Genomic DNA, 15,454 nt, shown 5'->3' with positions numbered 1-15,454 from the left:
TCCTGTGGTACTGCCGTCTTCTCCTCAGACTTTTTTGCTTTTATACGGAAATGATGAGCAGATTGGACCAGGCAGTTTACGCTGAGGGGCTCATACCCATTTAATGATGCATTAAACCCCCCCAGAAATGAAAAATGAATATATTAAACATTTCTTCAGTATAATCCCTGCCTATGGCATCACTGTGTCTCAGCAGTTCTGCTTCACTCGCACGAGGTTAAGTGATTTCATTCAGTGAAACAGGCACCTTGAAAATCTTGTAAGCAATGAATTTCACAGACCTTTGCTTCTCCTCCTTTGGTGTGTGTCTGTGTGCGTTTATGTGTGTTTAGGATGCAAGCGATGGGAAAGCTGACAGGCCACATTGGCTCCGTCATGTGTCTGACAGTGGGACAGCCTCTGCTGGGTAAAGACCAAGTAATCACTGGCTCCAAAGACCATTACGTCAAGGTACCAAATGCAGTCTCGTATCAACAAGTATCATCCACCAAATAGGTTAAGAGGTGCAGACAGGTTTTTGATCATCTCCTTTTTTCTTGTTCTCTCCTCAGGTGTTTGATGTGGCAGAGGGAATACTGGGTAATGTAGGCCCAGCTCATAACTTTGAGCCTCCGCATTATGATGGAATCGAGTGTTTGGCTGTACAGGGAGATGTGCTCTTCAGCGGGTCGAGGGATAACGGCATCAAGAAATGGGATCTTGAGCAGCAGGAGCTCACTCAGGTGTGTTCGTGTATGTGTGTGTGTGTTTGTATTAAGATGTGTGTTTATTAATGAAAATTAGATGCGAGCCTGGTTCTTCACTGAATTGCTCGTTCCTAAATTGCCACCCACATCTCCGATATGTTCTGCGATTCAAATAGGTGTGGAGAAACAGGGACTAAGAATGCTGCCCTCATCTTTCTGAATAGTTTACGCCCTACCTTCCTACATCCATGAAAAATAATGACAAAAAATAGCCATAAAAACGGTGGAAAATAAGAATGAGATTGGCAGCGCTGTACAGGCTGCTTTAAATTGACTTACAGAAATAATAACTCTCAAAGTCTTATATTTCTTCAACCCCTGCCAGCAAGACACTTGTTAACATGAACATGATGTCAGGCTGAATGAATTAAGTGAAATGAAATGGCAGTTCCGTCTGATTATCTGACTAATTGGTTGCAGCCTTATTGTGGCCATTTTGAAATGTCTATCAAGACAAGATGTCTTAAACCAGGTTGTGAAGTATTGCAGCCTTTATTTTTTCTACAGTCACACCTACTGTGTCCAGACTGGTGGAGACTATATTTTACTGGTTATCCAACACTGGCTTGGGTGTGACAGTAAAAAGCTGTGCTGCCAGTAGAGCGTCGAGTAGGAGCACAGTGTCTCGCCACCACAGTGCTCCCTTCATGTCTTCCTTTTAACCAGAGTGTGCGCTCAGTGGAGAGTGTCAGCAGTGTCGTCATTTGTAATGTGGCAGGAAAGCACAGTGTCAACTTTAGACACAGTGTATTGTAGCCACAGGTACCAGAGAGGGAAGGCAATCTGTGTGTGTGTTTGTGTGTCTTTGTATGCTAGTGGTGACTTCTGTGGAGTGTCTTGTGTATCCTCTGTTGCCTGCATATGTTAATAATGCATAACAACGCACCTTGTGGGTGGATGTGTCTAACTCATTTGCATGCACAGTAATATGCATATTAAGAATCACTTTCTCAAGTTGTTTTGCACAAGTTCTATTTAGCCTTTGTTTTTCCGCACAGACAAAACAAGAACACAAGACGTTATTATTTTTACTCAAAGGCTGAACTGAATCAACAGTCAGTGCTGTGGTCTGTGGTATATGACTTCATTTGTGAAGCAGCCAACACAATCCATTTTACAGCCTCTCTAACTCAGTAGTGTCTGTCTAATTATGTAATAGGATCAAATTGTGGCTTGGGGTATAATAGAATAAATTACAGTAGACTCTGAAACTCTGCCTCCTCCAGGATTGCTGCTGCAAGCTGTTCTGCTCTGACCCCTCTGTTAAAATACATATGCCATAGTGTGTTTCTTGGGGGAATATGCAAAGCAATTTGTTTATAATAACTCAACACTGTAGTTTAGTGATTCTAAGTTGCTTGATAAATATCTTTATATACCTTCCAAAAACAATATCATGTTTATGTGTGTGTTTTGCTGATTTATTGACATGCTTATGCAACTGTTGCGGGAGTGCAGTGTTGCTCTCTATGAGGTGTTGTCAAGCAGTAACGCATTCTTACCCATTGGTGTAAACTTGTCACGGATAGTGAAGTAGATTTAATTTACTGTATGTGAGAACTTTCTGTTTATTTTTGCAACTGCTGTTCCTCATTTACAGCTCCTATTCCACTTGAAGCCAACAGTAGATGGGTTTCTCTCTTCTAACAGCCTCTCCCAACCTTTCCTCCGTTTTCTTCTTTCTTTGTGCATTTATGTAGCATTTCTCAACCTTCTCTGGACTAAAGATTCCACCTTTAAATGACAAGTGTCTGCTGACCCCAGTAATCAGGTTGTTAGCATGGAGGGAGCTCCAAATTGATAATACCGAAATGGTGCTATTATGTACAGGGGCATGTAAAAGTTTGGGCACCCCTGGTCAAAATTTCTGTGAATTTTACAGTGAATAGTTAAGCGAGTAAAAGATGACCAGATCTCCAAAAGGCATAAAGTTAAAGATATATCCTTAATATTTTAAGCAAGATTACTTTTTTATTTCCATCTTTTATAGTTGCAAAATAACAAAAAAGGAAAAGAACCCGAAAACTAAAGTTTGGGCACCCTGTATGATCAGTACTTAGTAACACCCCCTTTGGTAAGTATCACAACTTGTAAACACTTTTTGTAGCAGCGAAGCCCATTCTTCCTGCAAATGGCTTCTAGTCGTGCAAGATTCTTGGGCTGTCTTGCATGCGCTGCTCTTTTAAGGTATATCCACAGGTTTTTGATGATATTTAGCTCGGGGGACTGTGAGGGCCATGGTAAACCTTCTTGAGGTAGTTCGTTGTGGATTTTGAGGTGTGTCTAGGATCATTTTCCTGTTGCCATCCTCTTTTCATCTTCAGCTTTTTTGCAGACGATGTGATGTTTGCTGCCAAAATTTGCTGGTATTTAATTGAATCCATTCTTCCCACTAGCAGTGAAATGTTCCCTGTGCCACTGGCTACAACACAAGCCCAAAGCATGATCGATCCACCCCCGTGCTTACAGGTTGGAGAGGTTTTCTTTTCATGAAATTCCGCACACTTTTTTCTCCAAACATACCTTTGCTCATCGTGGCCAAAAAGTTCTATTTTAACTTCATCAGTCCACTGGACTTGTTTCCAAAATGTATCCAGGCTTGTTTAGCATACTTCTGATGCTGAATTTTGTGGTGCAGATGCAGGAAAGGTTTTTCTTCTGATGACTCTTCCATGAAGGTCATATCTGTGCAGGTGTCGCTGCACAGTAGAACAGTGCACCACCACTCCAGACTCTGCCGAATCTTCCTGGATGTTTTTCACAGTCAAACGGGGGTTTTGATTTGTCTTTCTAGCAATCCTACGAGCAGTTCTCTTGGAAAGTTTTCTTGGTCTTCGAGACTTCAACTTGACCTCCAGCGTTCCTGTTAACTACCATTTGTTAATTACATTACGAACTGAGGAAACAGCTACCAAACACTGAAAACACTGCTATCTTCTTCCAGCATTCTTCCTCTTTGTTGGCATCAATTATTTTAATTTTCAGAGTGCTAGTAAGCTGCTTAGAGGAGCTGATTGTTGCTGATTGTTGGGACAAGGTTTGAGGAGTGATACTTGCATCACTTGGCCTTTACAAACGATGACTGTGAACAAGCCACAGCCCTAACAAGCTAATTAAGGTCTGAGACCTTGGTAAAAGTTATCTGAGAGCTCAAATCTCTTTTGTATGATGCTCCTTTTCTTTTTTCACTCTAAACTTGTTCAGAACAAAAATAATACACTAATCTTGCTTAAAATATTGAATGTTGTTCCTTTTTTGTTATTTTGAAACTGTAAAAGATGTAAATAAAAAAGTAATCTTGCTTAAAATATTAAGGAAATATTTAATCTTTATCTTTATACCTTTTGGAGATAAGTTCATCTTCTACTCACTTACTATATACACAGTAATATAAATTTTGACCATGGGTGCCCAAACCATTTCATGCCCATGTATACATAATATATTTAATACACAAACAAATAATGAATTGACAGTGAAATCATTTATCTAGACTGGACAAAACTGGAGTGGTCACATGTCAAAAGATTACACTACTGTTCTTCAATGTAAATTGGGTTAATCTAGTTTTGGGTATTGAAATGAAACTGGAGGACAATCATGAGGCTAATGGACAGAGGTATGCTCAAATGTTAAAAAGAGAATCTTTTTGATATTATGGAAATTCGGATAATGTTTTATTGTTTTGAGAGCTTATAAAAAGTAATTAACTTCCTCTGTCTCTACACATACATTTACAACACAGCACATGTCACTGCCAGATCCACTATCTAAGACACATCCAACCAGCTGAGACCGAATGTCCATAATAATGGATGGACGAAATTGGCAAAAACATTGTGTCATGAATGACATGAATCCACAGGTTAATTCATACTGTCTGTTAGAAAGCAGTGTAATTAAACATTATTTCTGTCCATTTGTATCCATTTTTGCCAGTGTTTTATCTTTTCTATTTCTAAATGGACAGCACCAGCAGGAGAATGTATCATTTCAGATAGTAGTTTTTAGGTTGTATTGTGAATTATAAATTCTCGAGTGTAACTGACTCACGCTGTTTTTAAATACACACCTATGTTTATTCAAAGCAATGTGATATCTGCACTAGGTTATGTGGTACAGAGTAAATTATAGCCTTGTGGATAATGTCGCTCACAAAATTGCTCTTGGCTTGGACTGTACAGTAGGAATCCCTTAACAGAGAACGACTTGAAGCTCTGTTTCAACATGAAATTACCTTCAGTAAAATACTTCTGATTTCTTTTTCTTTTTTCCCCCCGCTCAGACAGCTAAAGAGAAAAAACATATCCTTTTATTTATACTTGTTGGTCCTCTGTTAAGATCTGAACAAATATGTCTAAAGATACAGATTTTAAACAGATTAAATCACTGCAGTGTTGAAAACATGTATGGAAAGATAACAACAAACACATTAGTATGTGTGAAACCTGATGGAAAAAATAATGGAAAGGAACTTTATTTGCAGTGTTATGTTGATTAAAAGCTAATCTCAAAATGCAACATGAATATAATGGCACAAGCAAACTTGATTGGTATTCAGTTGAGTGTATACCTCTACCAGGACCAAATATTGATGAAAATGTCCAAAAAAAAGCCTTATCTTGCAATTTTTAGGAAAGTGAAAAATTCCTGGATGCACACCTTTAATGGAAACCGCACCAAATCCCTCCAAGTTTGATACAAATCGGTTCAGTAGTTTTTACGTAATCCTGCTGACAAACAAACAAACAAACAAACATGGGTGAAAACATAATGTCCTTGGTGGAGGTGATAAAACACAACAAGAAAAAGTAGATAAATGTAATAAAAGTTATCTTCCCTTGCATGTGTTCCACTGTTTAGAGATAAACTAATCTGCAGTCCAGTTAGATGAGATAAACAGAATGGGGGGAAAAAAAACAGCAAAACCCAAAGTGTAGGCAAGATAAAAGTTTGATGAGGGCTCCTGTAAAATCCAAAAAGCTTTTGGAGTGTTTGTACTGTGTTTTAGGACACTGGTAGTATTTGGACTGATTATGTTTAACATCTCACCTTTGCAGTGGTGCTTCATCACAGACATGTTTCACTCAGACGTGGTTCATTTTCTCTTTCATTCAGTGCAGAAATTACATATAGGAAAATAAATAAATAAAAGGCATGATGTCTATTAGAAGCTATAGTGTGTTGCAGTTTGTTCCAAACAGCTAAGCTGTGGTTACAATTAAACTACTACAAAGGTATCAGAAAAAGGTTCTATTTTAGTTTAAGGGGTCCAGGGGTGTTTGGATTGCTGCAGAATTTTGTATGATTGTAAAATCAAATCAAATGGTACATAACATTTATTTGTACGCAAATTCTCACACGTCATGTAGAGATACACTTAGTTGCCCTGTAATCTTAAATGAAGACAATTGTAACACTTCTGACACTCGTAGCTACTGTTTATTATTTCTCTTGCGTTACTTTATAAAATGGAGGCACATGTCAGTGTGGATATCTTTTGTAAACATAAGACAGATAACTCCATTCTCAGTTTATGACTCATTTTAGAAGCCACTGTAAAACACTGAACACACAAAGACATGGGTATTGATTCTAAATATAGTATTAGCGAGTCGCAAGCCATACTTGGACGGCACATCTCATCAAAACCACTGGATTATTATTTATGTGAAAGCGCAATATCTAGTATCTATCTCTCTCTGACACTTTTCCTCTCTCGTTTCTCTTTACTCCGCAGCAAATCCCTAACGCCCACAAGGACTGGGTGTGCGCTCTGGCATACGTCCCGGGCCGGCCCATGCTGCTGAGCGGCTGTCGGGGTGGCGTGCTGAAGGTGTGGAACGTAGACAACTTCACCCCAATAGGAGAAGTCAGGGGTCATGACAGCCCCATTAACGCCATATGTACCAACTCAAGACAGATCTTCACTGCATCAAGGTAAAAAAAAAAAAAAAAAAAACTCACAATACTGTAAGGTAGAAGTGTCCATCAAATTTCTCTATCTGTGCAGTGCACTGTGGATGTAATGAACGGATTAATGGGATAAAGAGTCACCTCTTTGGAAGATGATAACCTATTTTGAGAGTTTAAGACACCTCTTATGTCTAAATAAGCATTTTACTATCAAATTTAATCTAAGTCAAACAGAAGCATTAAAAGATAATGGCTGGTGACATTGTACATTTTTCTTCTCGTCAACAAATCCCATAAAAAGACCAAAAGTGCGTATTGCCCGTGTAGCCAGACCCTCATGTAGCTCATTTCCCTGTTTCATAGAGCTCCATTGTTGTCAAAAAACTTTAAAAAACATTAGTGAGCCACAGCTTTGCACTGGCTGAAATTTTCTACCATTACAATGAACACAGGCACTGTAGTTTATTTTAAATCAATCCCACACACTGACAATACTCTCTAGAACACTAAATGTGTATTAATCTGCTGCTAAAAATAGATCCCAATAAATGCTCTGCTCCTGTTTGAGTAATTTTTGCTAGAAAAGTACAATGCCCAGCTGTTTAAGAAAGTTACTAAGGCTTTTTTAAGAAACCAAACTATAAATTTATGACTAGTTTTTAAAGAGTTATATCCTTAGAAATGAATGGGCTTGAGGCTGAGTGGTTGTTGGAAAGTACTGAGAGACGGACGAACATTTTGTTGGTTTTTCTCTTCAATTTGCTGACAATAACAAAAATATAGAATAGTGTCAGCCTCACCAGAGGGGTGGTTGGTAGGCTTTGGAGGTTGAGAGAGGAAAATGTTTCCCTTTTACCAAATATGAAAATCGCTCCATCTGATGCATTAAGCTGCACGTGAGTGTCAGCCTTATGTAGCTCAGAAAGGGTCACACTACATTGTGTTTTTCTCCAATTCTGTGTTTTGCCTATTTGCCTGTTTTTGTCTGTCTGAGTGGGACATACTGTGGTCTCTTTAGTCCGTCTGTGTTCATTTTTCTCTCAGTTAACTAGTGGGCTTTCACTGAAGGTGATTTACTTTCTACACCCTCTTCTTTCTGTCCTCTCTTCTTCCCACTCTCTTGTTTAATCACGTCTTTAATCTTAATCATCGCTTCCCGTGTTCCTGTTCTTCTATCACTTCTTCTGTGGACAAATATTTCCTCTTGTTTGCTCAAACTCTTTGTCCTCTCCTCCTCTTCTCCCCCGTTGCCTTCCTCCTCCTGCTCCCTCTCTAACCCCCCGTCGACCCCAGTGACTGCAGGGTGAAGTTGTGGAGCTATGTGCCAGGCTTGACCCCGTGTCTTCCTCGACGGGTCCTGGCTATCAAGGGCCGGGCCACAAGTCTCCCGTGATCGCCTCTTCTCCGCTCATCAAACCCCCCCCCCCTTCCTCTGGTACTCTCTTAAACTAATTTCCATCTTTCCAATTTCCACTCATTTCTGCTGTTTTTCTTTTCCCCTACTTTTTTATTTCTTTACCTGTCTGGTACTTGCACTTCTCTGTTTGCCCATGTTCTGTTTCTGTCCTCTTTTTAATTTTTGCTTAAATTCTTCTATCATTCTTTTCTGATGTTTTTTCGTTGTAGTTGTTGTATGACACCTTTTTTTTTAAAACTTTCATCATGGTTACTGGTTCATTTTCGCAGACAGTTGCCTCCGCTAAGACAGACTGCTTCTCACTGACTGAACAAATGACTCATAGTTCTGCTCAGAAAAACTTTTATTTTTCTCATGTGTGCAGCTGTAATTTGTCTGATTTGTCTGATTTGCCTATTGCTCTACTTAAAAATAATAGTGTTTGGTATTTTTTGGTATTTTGGGAAAAAATTTTATTTTCAAGGTAGCGAGTCTGGCACGTTACGTTTCGTTGGTCAGGGGCAGGCTAACTGTTTCCCCGTTTTCTTTATTTATACTAAGCTAACTGCCAGCTGTATGTGGCTTTATATTTATCCTACAGACATGACTGTGGTAACAATGTTCTCATCTAACACTGGGCAAGCCAATAAGCATATTTTTCAAAAGGTCAAGCTATTTTTTTTAAACACTTTCAGCATTACATTTAGGACAGAATTCACTCAGTTGAAATTTAATTTCTTCTAACACCTACCCCAGTGCAAGTCTAACTTTTTGAGCTAGTGTCAACGAAAAATTTAATGCTTTCCAGTGTAATGCCTAACTGATTAGTCCAAGGTGTTATGACCAGCACTGTGGGAATGTGCAAGAAAAGTGAAAATTAAATTACCTGGTCAGTTGGTAGCAGAGCTGTGGGCAGGCTGATTAAATTTACTTGTTGCAGAATTATGAATCATACTTAGTTCTGCACTTTTCTAAGAGGTTGGAGTGGTGTTTTTCTTTTTCTTTTTTTTTTTACTGACATTGTGGAAAAGGGTCTTTATTGTAGTGTGTGGGTATGTGTGTGTGCTGCTTACTTTGAAGTCAATCTCTTTGTGTTGTGTCTGATGCACAGTGGGTTGTTTTGAAAGAAAAGATTGCCTGATTGATGTTCTGTCATTTTCTCCCTTTGTTGCCCCCCCCCCCTCTCTCTAGCGACAAGACAGTGAAGATCTGGCTGTCAAAGGTGTGGAGAAAGAGGTGACAACTGAAATGACGGCGTTTCTTTTGTCAGCCATCTTGCTGCAACTTCAGTCACTGATGTGTGACCTGCTCACTCCTCGTAATGAGATTTCCAAGGCAATCAAGGTGTTTTATTTTTCCCTTGTCTAAGTGCAAATTGATAAAGCAGTGGAAAGTGGAATATATTTTCAAAGGCAAAAAGAATATTTGCCTCTCAGATTTTTCTACTGCCAACTTGAAAGTGCCATTTAGGTGTGATGCTACTTGGACAAGTTAAACCACATCTTCCCGGCCATGGATAATATTTCTCCTGACATGAAAACGACCACGGGTTGGTAGGAAAATTAAAAGAAAAAGTGTCCTTCTGTTCTTTCATCAAGGTTTCAGGAACCTCGTAGAACAGTGAGAGATGAATTTGCTCAGAGACACGTGTATTCGTGTATCTATTGTCTGGGAGTCGAGACACGGTCCGAATTTAAAACCCAGAGCGACGCTTCCTAACAAATGGAACTTCATTCAAGACTGTTTGTGTGCTCATTAGTGTTGTGGTTGTTCTGATACTGAACACACTGGACGGTCATACTATGTGTTCATCGCAGTTGATTATCAGTAGACTATTACTGATCTTTGTTAGACATCACTGGAAAATTACACAAAACACCCATCACTTTATACAGTATATCACTGAAACTTAACTGCATTCAACAAGTCGTGTTTAATTTTTTTTTTTTTTTAATGATTTCTATTAACTTATTATTTTCCCTACCTCGTAAGTTGTTTTGGACTTTGGCATGAGGTGGGAGGAACATTTTTACGGGTCTCCACGCACAAAAAATTTGGTGCTTGAAATTTTGAAGTCTTTATTTAATGTCTGGTTCTTCATCCCTGTGTGGATGTGTCCTCTGTGGCCCTCTGGCTATCAGAGCTGTCTAGCTGCTGACCTTGCAAACAACAAAGCACATGTCCAGTAGCACAACTAAAGGTAGCACTGGCCTCCGGAGGATCTCAGCGGATTGTGTTCTCTGCTCTGTAAGTGCTAACTCTGGCAAAAATAAGAAGCACTGCTGCAGATGCACATGACACAAACAGTACATGCCTACAGTACTCACGATCAAAGAAATAGGAGTTAGGTACTCCATTGAGGCCAGAGTGTCAGATCATTATCTCAACCAACCTACAGTACGTGGCCCATACCTGCCAAATATCCTCCATGCAAATGTTAATAGGAGCCTGACCACTTTCTCCCTGACTGGTTTCTGCTCCACTCCGATCTTTAAGGTTAGCGACAGTGTCAGACTGACCAGTCCTACTGAAGAGTCTACTTCATTCCCAGCTACTGAACTTCTCTGGGAAGCCAATTTAATTAGAGGTCTCGCAGCTCTACCAGCTGCTTTTCAGGCAGGATTACTTGGGTGAAAGTAGGTCATAACTGAGAGGGATTTCTTATTAAAATCCCAATTTTCTTCCACCCACTATTTGCTGCTACATTTAAAGGACAGGAAGAAACTTCCTGTGCCCGTGCACTGATGTACAAATCTTATTATGTGGCAGATTATGTATGTGGGCAACACGTACATATGCACAAACTGTGGACACACACAAACACAAGATTTCAGTGGATGTTTCGGTTATCCATCTTGCCTGATAGGTCTTGGCATCCCTCGCTGTGTTGATTTAGTGTCATTTAATGAAATAAATTCAGCATTGCAGCACTCCACTGACACACACGTACATACATACTCTCACCTGCAGGCAACAGTAATAACCAAGCTCTCAAAAGTCAGTTCAATTATCTTTTTATTGTCTGATGCTTCTGAATACAGCTAACAAACATTCACGTCACTTTTAGTTCAGGAATTTGGGCTGTTTCTGTATGACTCCAAAATGACAAACAGCATTTAAAAGGTTTTGGTCATACAGATGTCTTGCCACTGTATAAAATCCCACCCCATGTCTGTAAGTATCACTATATCACAGTTAATTTTTATTCAGCTCTGAAATCTCACTCCCTCTGTAGAAAAAAAAGAATACTTTGGTGATTTAGTGCTCTTACTTATAAAAGAACAACAAACACATATGTAGTTAAATTAAAGCTTGGATCACAAAACAGCAGTCATACTGTAGGTGCTGAGGTTAGTTAATACTTTCAGTATATTTTCTGTAAATTCTCCTCCAATAAGTGAGTATGCACTGCTGGTATGTGATGAATCCAACATGAGTTTGAAGCTGCTTACACTCTCCAAAAGCAATGATGTGGGTTTTGATTTTTTATATGGGGGGCGGTTTATGAATGCACACGTGGATGGGGGGATTTGTTGAGGCGTTCTTGGTTGAAATACTTTGCTACTCGTAGAAACTCAGGTAAAGGTTGAAGGATAATTTTAGTCATACTTTAGTCATTAATTGTCCCTGTGAAGTTAGGTAGCTCGTTGAATTGACCAAATGCCTTGTTTGAGACATTTTTTTACTTTAAGAAAAAAGGTACTATCAGTTTATCACCCTTTTTTGTAAAATACTCATTTCCATGTTTTGCTTTTGCATATGACTCCCTTTACTTATTTTATATATATGCTTTTCTGTACAAAATGTACGCATCTTAAATTACTATCTTCCCAATCTGGCCAAGGTTGACTGTCTTGAGACTCTGTGAAGATGTGCACTGATTTTTGACCATAATTAATGGTTTAGAAATATGTATAAAATATGTGATTTGTATAGTAGTTTGCCTGGAGTGACTGGTACAAAATGTGGTCTGTAGGGAAATTAACCTGCATAACACAATGGGCTGTATACTATGTTGTAAAGCCAGACTCCCCTTTACTGTACACTATGTCTTTATCTGTGCCAATTAACAAGACTGACCCTGCTCACCAGCTTGGTGGTGTGTTTCAAGTGGTAATAATGCTATGACAGCCTTTATCTCTCTCTCTTTTTTTTTTTTCCACTCGTCCAGCCTCCTACTTATTGCTAGAGAAGATCTTGTTGTACTGTAGCTTTAGGCGCTCGCTTATATGCCCTGTGCTTGTACATTTGCTGAAGGATGCATGATGTTAGTGGTGCTCATCGGTTGATTGGACATCTCAAAACGTAGCGATTGAGTGGGCTATACATTCCTCCTGTATTGTCAGTCTGAAAGTTTAAATCCTGAGTGGATTTACTATCAAAATCTCAGAAGAATCTGGAAGTTTGTCGGCATTTGAGGTGTTGACAGTCAATGTATTTTGCATAAAATGTGTTACAAAAATGTAGAGTGTTTCACAGAAGATGCTATGCTGGAAGATTTCTTAAAGCCAAACAGAAGCCCCATTATTATCTGGCCTCGGATCAACCCTACGCAAAGTTGCCCCAAGCTCTGAGTGTTGGACTTCAGCCGATGTCAGCGAGACTTTACGACTTGATTAAGTGTAAATACTTGTACCGTTTTAAATATTACTGGCTGCAGTCCAGGTTAACTGACTTCTTTCTCACCAGTAACACAGTGTAATCTCTGCAAGTTAGGATTTACATGCACTTTGGATAATGAACATTACTGTGAATACTCTACAAGCTGTTGTCCAGATATGCATTGAGCCTAGTTTTAGACTTAGTTTACAAAGACTACATTTATGAGTCCCAAACAAGGCTTAAACCACTGAAAGTGTATTGAAAAGAACACATCTGTTTAGCTCTACAGTAGGTTTAGAAATCAGTGATATTACTGTTTGCGCTGATACAATATGTAAAATAACAGTCAAGACGTAGACAGTCCCCAGTATGTCCCTGCCTTTAAAGTCCCCTTTTCATAGTAAATGTTACATGACAATGAGAATTTTCACTTTGACCAAGCTGCATGTAAGCCTTTGAGGATCCTCAGGAGAGTCCAACTCCTTCCTTATTCTCCTGGCTGTGTGCTGGCATTCAGGCATTTTTCTTGATATTTCTGACAACAAACAGGCCATATTACTCATCATCAGCATCAATTAATTTGGGGAAATCATACATTATTATATTTCCTTTCAGAAAGGGATTGAGAATGTGGTGAGTATTGTTTGATCAATATCCCTCACCAATCCCAAATGGGTACACCAGGTGGTGGCAGTTTTCTGCAGCAAAGTGTGGGGAAATCTGTTTTAGGTTCCTGTAGCTCCTGTTTGTTTGACCAAAGCCAGAAATCACTTAAACAGCTCGCACACGCTTAAAAGCCCATATGATTGTAACTGAAAATGTCCAACTTTGGTGCCCCTCAGTGGTAGTGTAAAAAAAGACCCTGTGGGGAAAAAATGCATGAAGCCTTCCCCATTGATCTCACCTGGGGACACAAAATGAACCGACCATTCGCGAAACCCTGCCACCCTTAGTTTCTGTTGCTATGCCTGTCATTTTTTCTGTTATCGCTCCATACATTCAGTTTACAGTGATAGCGGGGGGAGATTTACCTTAAAATTCAAAGTAATCTTTTCATTCCTCACACAGAAGCAAATAAAAACAGGCTTCTACATACAGAAAAGCAGTTGGACAAGCAACACAGTTGTTCAGTGAACAGAGCCGCCATCTTTACTCTAAACTGTGATATAGTGGCACCGTAACTCCAACACAATTGATGTTCAGGTGCAGGTATTTTTCTAACGTAACCTATAATGCCAAATAATAATGTAGTTACTTAATGATACGCCCCTTGCCTTTGCAAATAGCAGTAGTTTACTGCTTTCAATAGTATGCTAGTTTGCCAGACATGCAAACATTTGCAGCTTATGTTGGAGCAGATAAACAGTGTTTTACCTATTCCTTACACTCTTTCTCAAGTGTCTTTACTTTTGTAAAGGATTAAAAAATATTTATATATAGGTATTATTGCTTGCATTACAGCCCCATGCACATCGTTTGAGCATGTGGGGAAACCCGAAGCTTCACAGGCCTGCCATGACTAATTGCATTTGCTAAGCTATGAATGGACAATGGCTATTCAGGGGTGGGGTTTAATGAATGGTCAGTTGGCCGAAAGCAAAACGTAGACTGCACCAATTTTCACAGGTAAACAAAAGAGGCAAAAAACTTCAAGTTTTGTGAACAGCGGCTTTAGTCAGTCCTTCTACGTGTCAATATCGAACCACAGAACAGATTGGAGAGTCAAGCTGCCAGTCAAACTGATTGAGTGATTACCACCTTTACCACTTCCCACCCAGCCCAGCCCGACCATCTTTTGACTACTAGGAAATGAAACCTTAGTAGCTAGTGTCTCAGCTTCAGCCTTGTGCCTCAGCCAACAGGCCTTAAAGAAACAGAATGTGTATGTAGGACACTGATAATCATTCACTTAACATCCTGAATCTGTAACAGAATTATTCACAGGATTGTAGATTGTTCTACAGATTGTGGAATTCTGTTCTAAATCAGTGGCCGGCTCTTCTCACTTTATGATTATGGCTGAAAAGACTTTCAACGTTGCCTCTGGCTGCTGAGCGGATGGGATTGGATTCAGACACAATCAAGAGGGCTGCTGATCAAGAGGACACTTAACTGCTCTGCTGCTTGGTAGTTAATCACTATCGCACACCATCACACGTCTTCTCTGCAGCTGCAGCTAGTTTTTCCTCCAGGTGTATGTGTTGTCATATTGAGCTCACATGTGTCAATACAATATGCGACACTGTCTGTGAAATACGTACTTGTGGGACATAAATGCAGGGTCAAAGGTCATTTGTGCCTTTTATTGCACAGACTACTCCCTCTCAAGAGTGTAAATGTTTGTACAGTTTTTTTTTTAATATACATATGACAATGTGCATGCGACCAAGCCATGTAAAATATGTTTTAACTGTAAATAATGTAAATACATATTTAATGGAGGATACAACATTCCCTCAAGAAAATAAATAAGTTGAAAACAACGCTCTTTCAGCCTGGTGTGATGAATATGTTTGAATGCATTAACTCTGCATCCTGATATAAATTTATTGTATATTGCCCTTTTTTCATATGTAGTCTGATTCATTTTTCAAGCAAAAATTCCAAATATGTGCTGTTTCCAGCCTCTCAAATGCGAGGATTTGCTGCCTTTTTCTGTATTATATCACTGTAAAGTGAATAGCTTTGCTTTCCAAAGTTTAATGCACTAAACAAGGTATTGGAAGGTGCCGTCTTGGACTGTAGGTAACTGTGATGGGCTTTTTTCACTATTTTCTGACATTTTATAGACGGA

General features: G+C 39.3%; 1 protein-coding gene across 3 annotated transcripts in view; it reads left to right on the top strand.

The window, feature by feature from the left end:
• The window catches only part of kif21b (kinesin family member 21B), a 62,913-nt gene extending 47,770 nt beyond the window's left edge, over nucleotides 1-15,143 (top strand). For all 3 annotated transcript variants that reach the window (XM_040115843.1, XM_040115842.1, XM_040115844.1), the window contains 4 exons: nucleotides 333-450; nucleotides 552-722; nucleotides 6,487-6,686; nucleotides 9,250-15,143. In XM_040115843.1, coding sequence (XP_039971777.1) covers nucleotides 333-450; nucleotides 552-722; nucleotides 6,487-6,686; nucleotides 9,250-9,298 — 538 coding nt within the window. In that variant the 3' untranslated portion in view covers nucleotides 9,299-15,143. The remainder of the gene's footprint in view (nucleotides 1-332; nucleotides 451-551; nucleotides 723-6,486; nucleotides 6,687-9,249) is intronic.
• Nucleotides 15,144-15,454: the final 311 nt, after the last annotated feature.

This window comes from Xiphias gladius, chromosome 21, assembly GCF_016859285.1.
Source record: "Xiphias gladius isolate SHS-SW01 ecotype Sanya breed wild chromosome 21, ASM1685928v1, whole genome shotgun sequence".
In the NCBI taxonomy this organism is placed as follows: domain Eukaryota; kingdom Metazoa; phylum Chordata; class Actinopteri; order Istiophoriformes; family Xiphiidae; genus Xiphias; species Xiphias gladius.
This window is presented reverse-complemented; position numbering and strand designations above follow the sequence as displayed.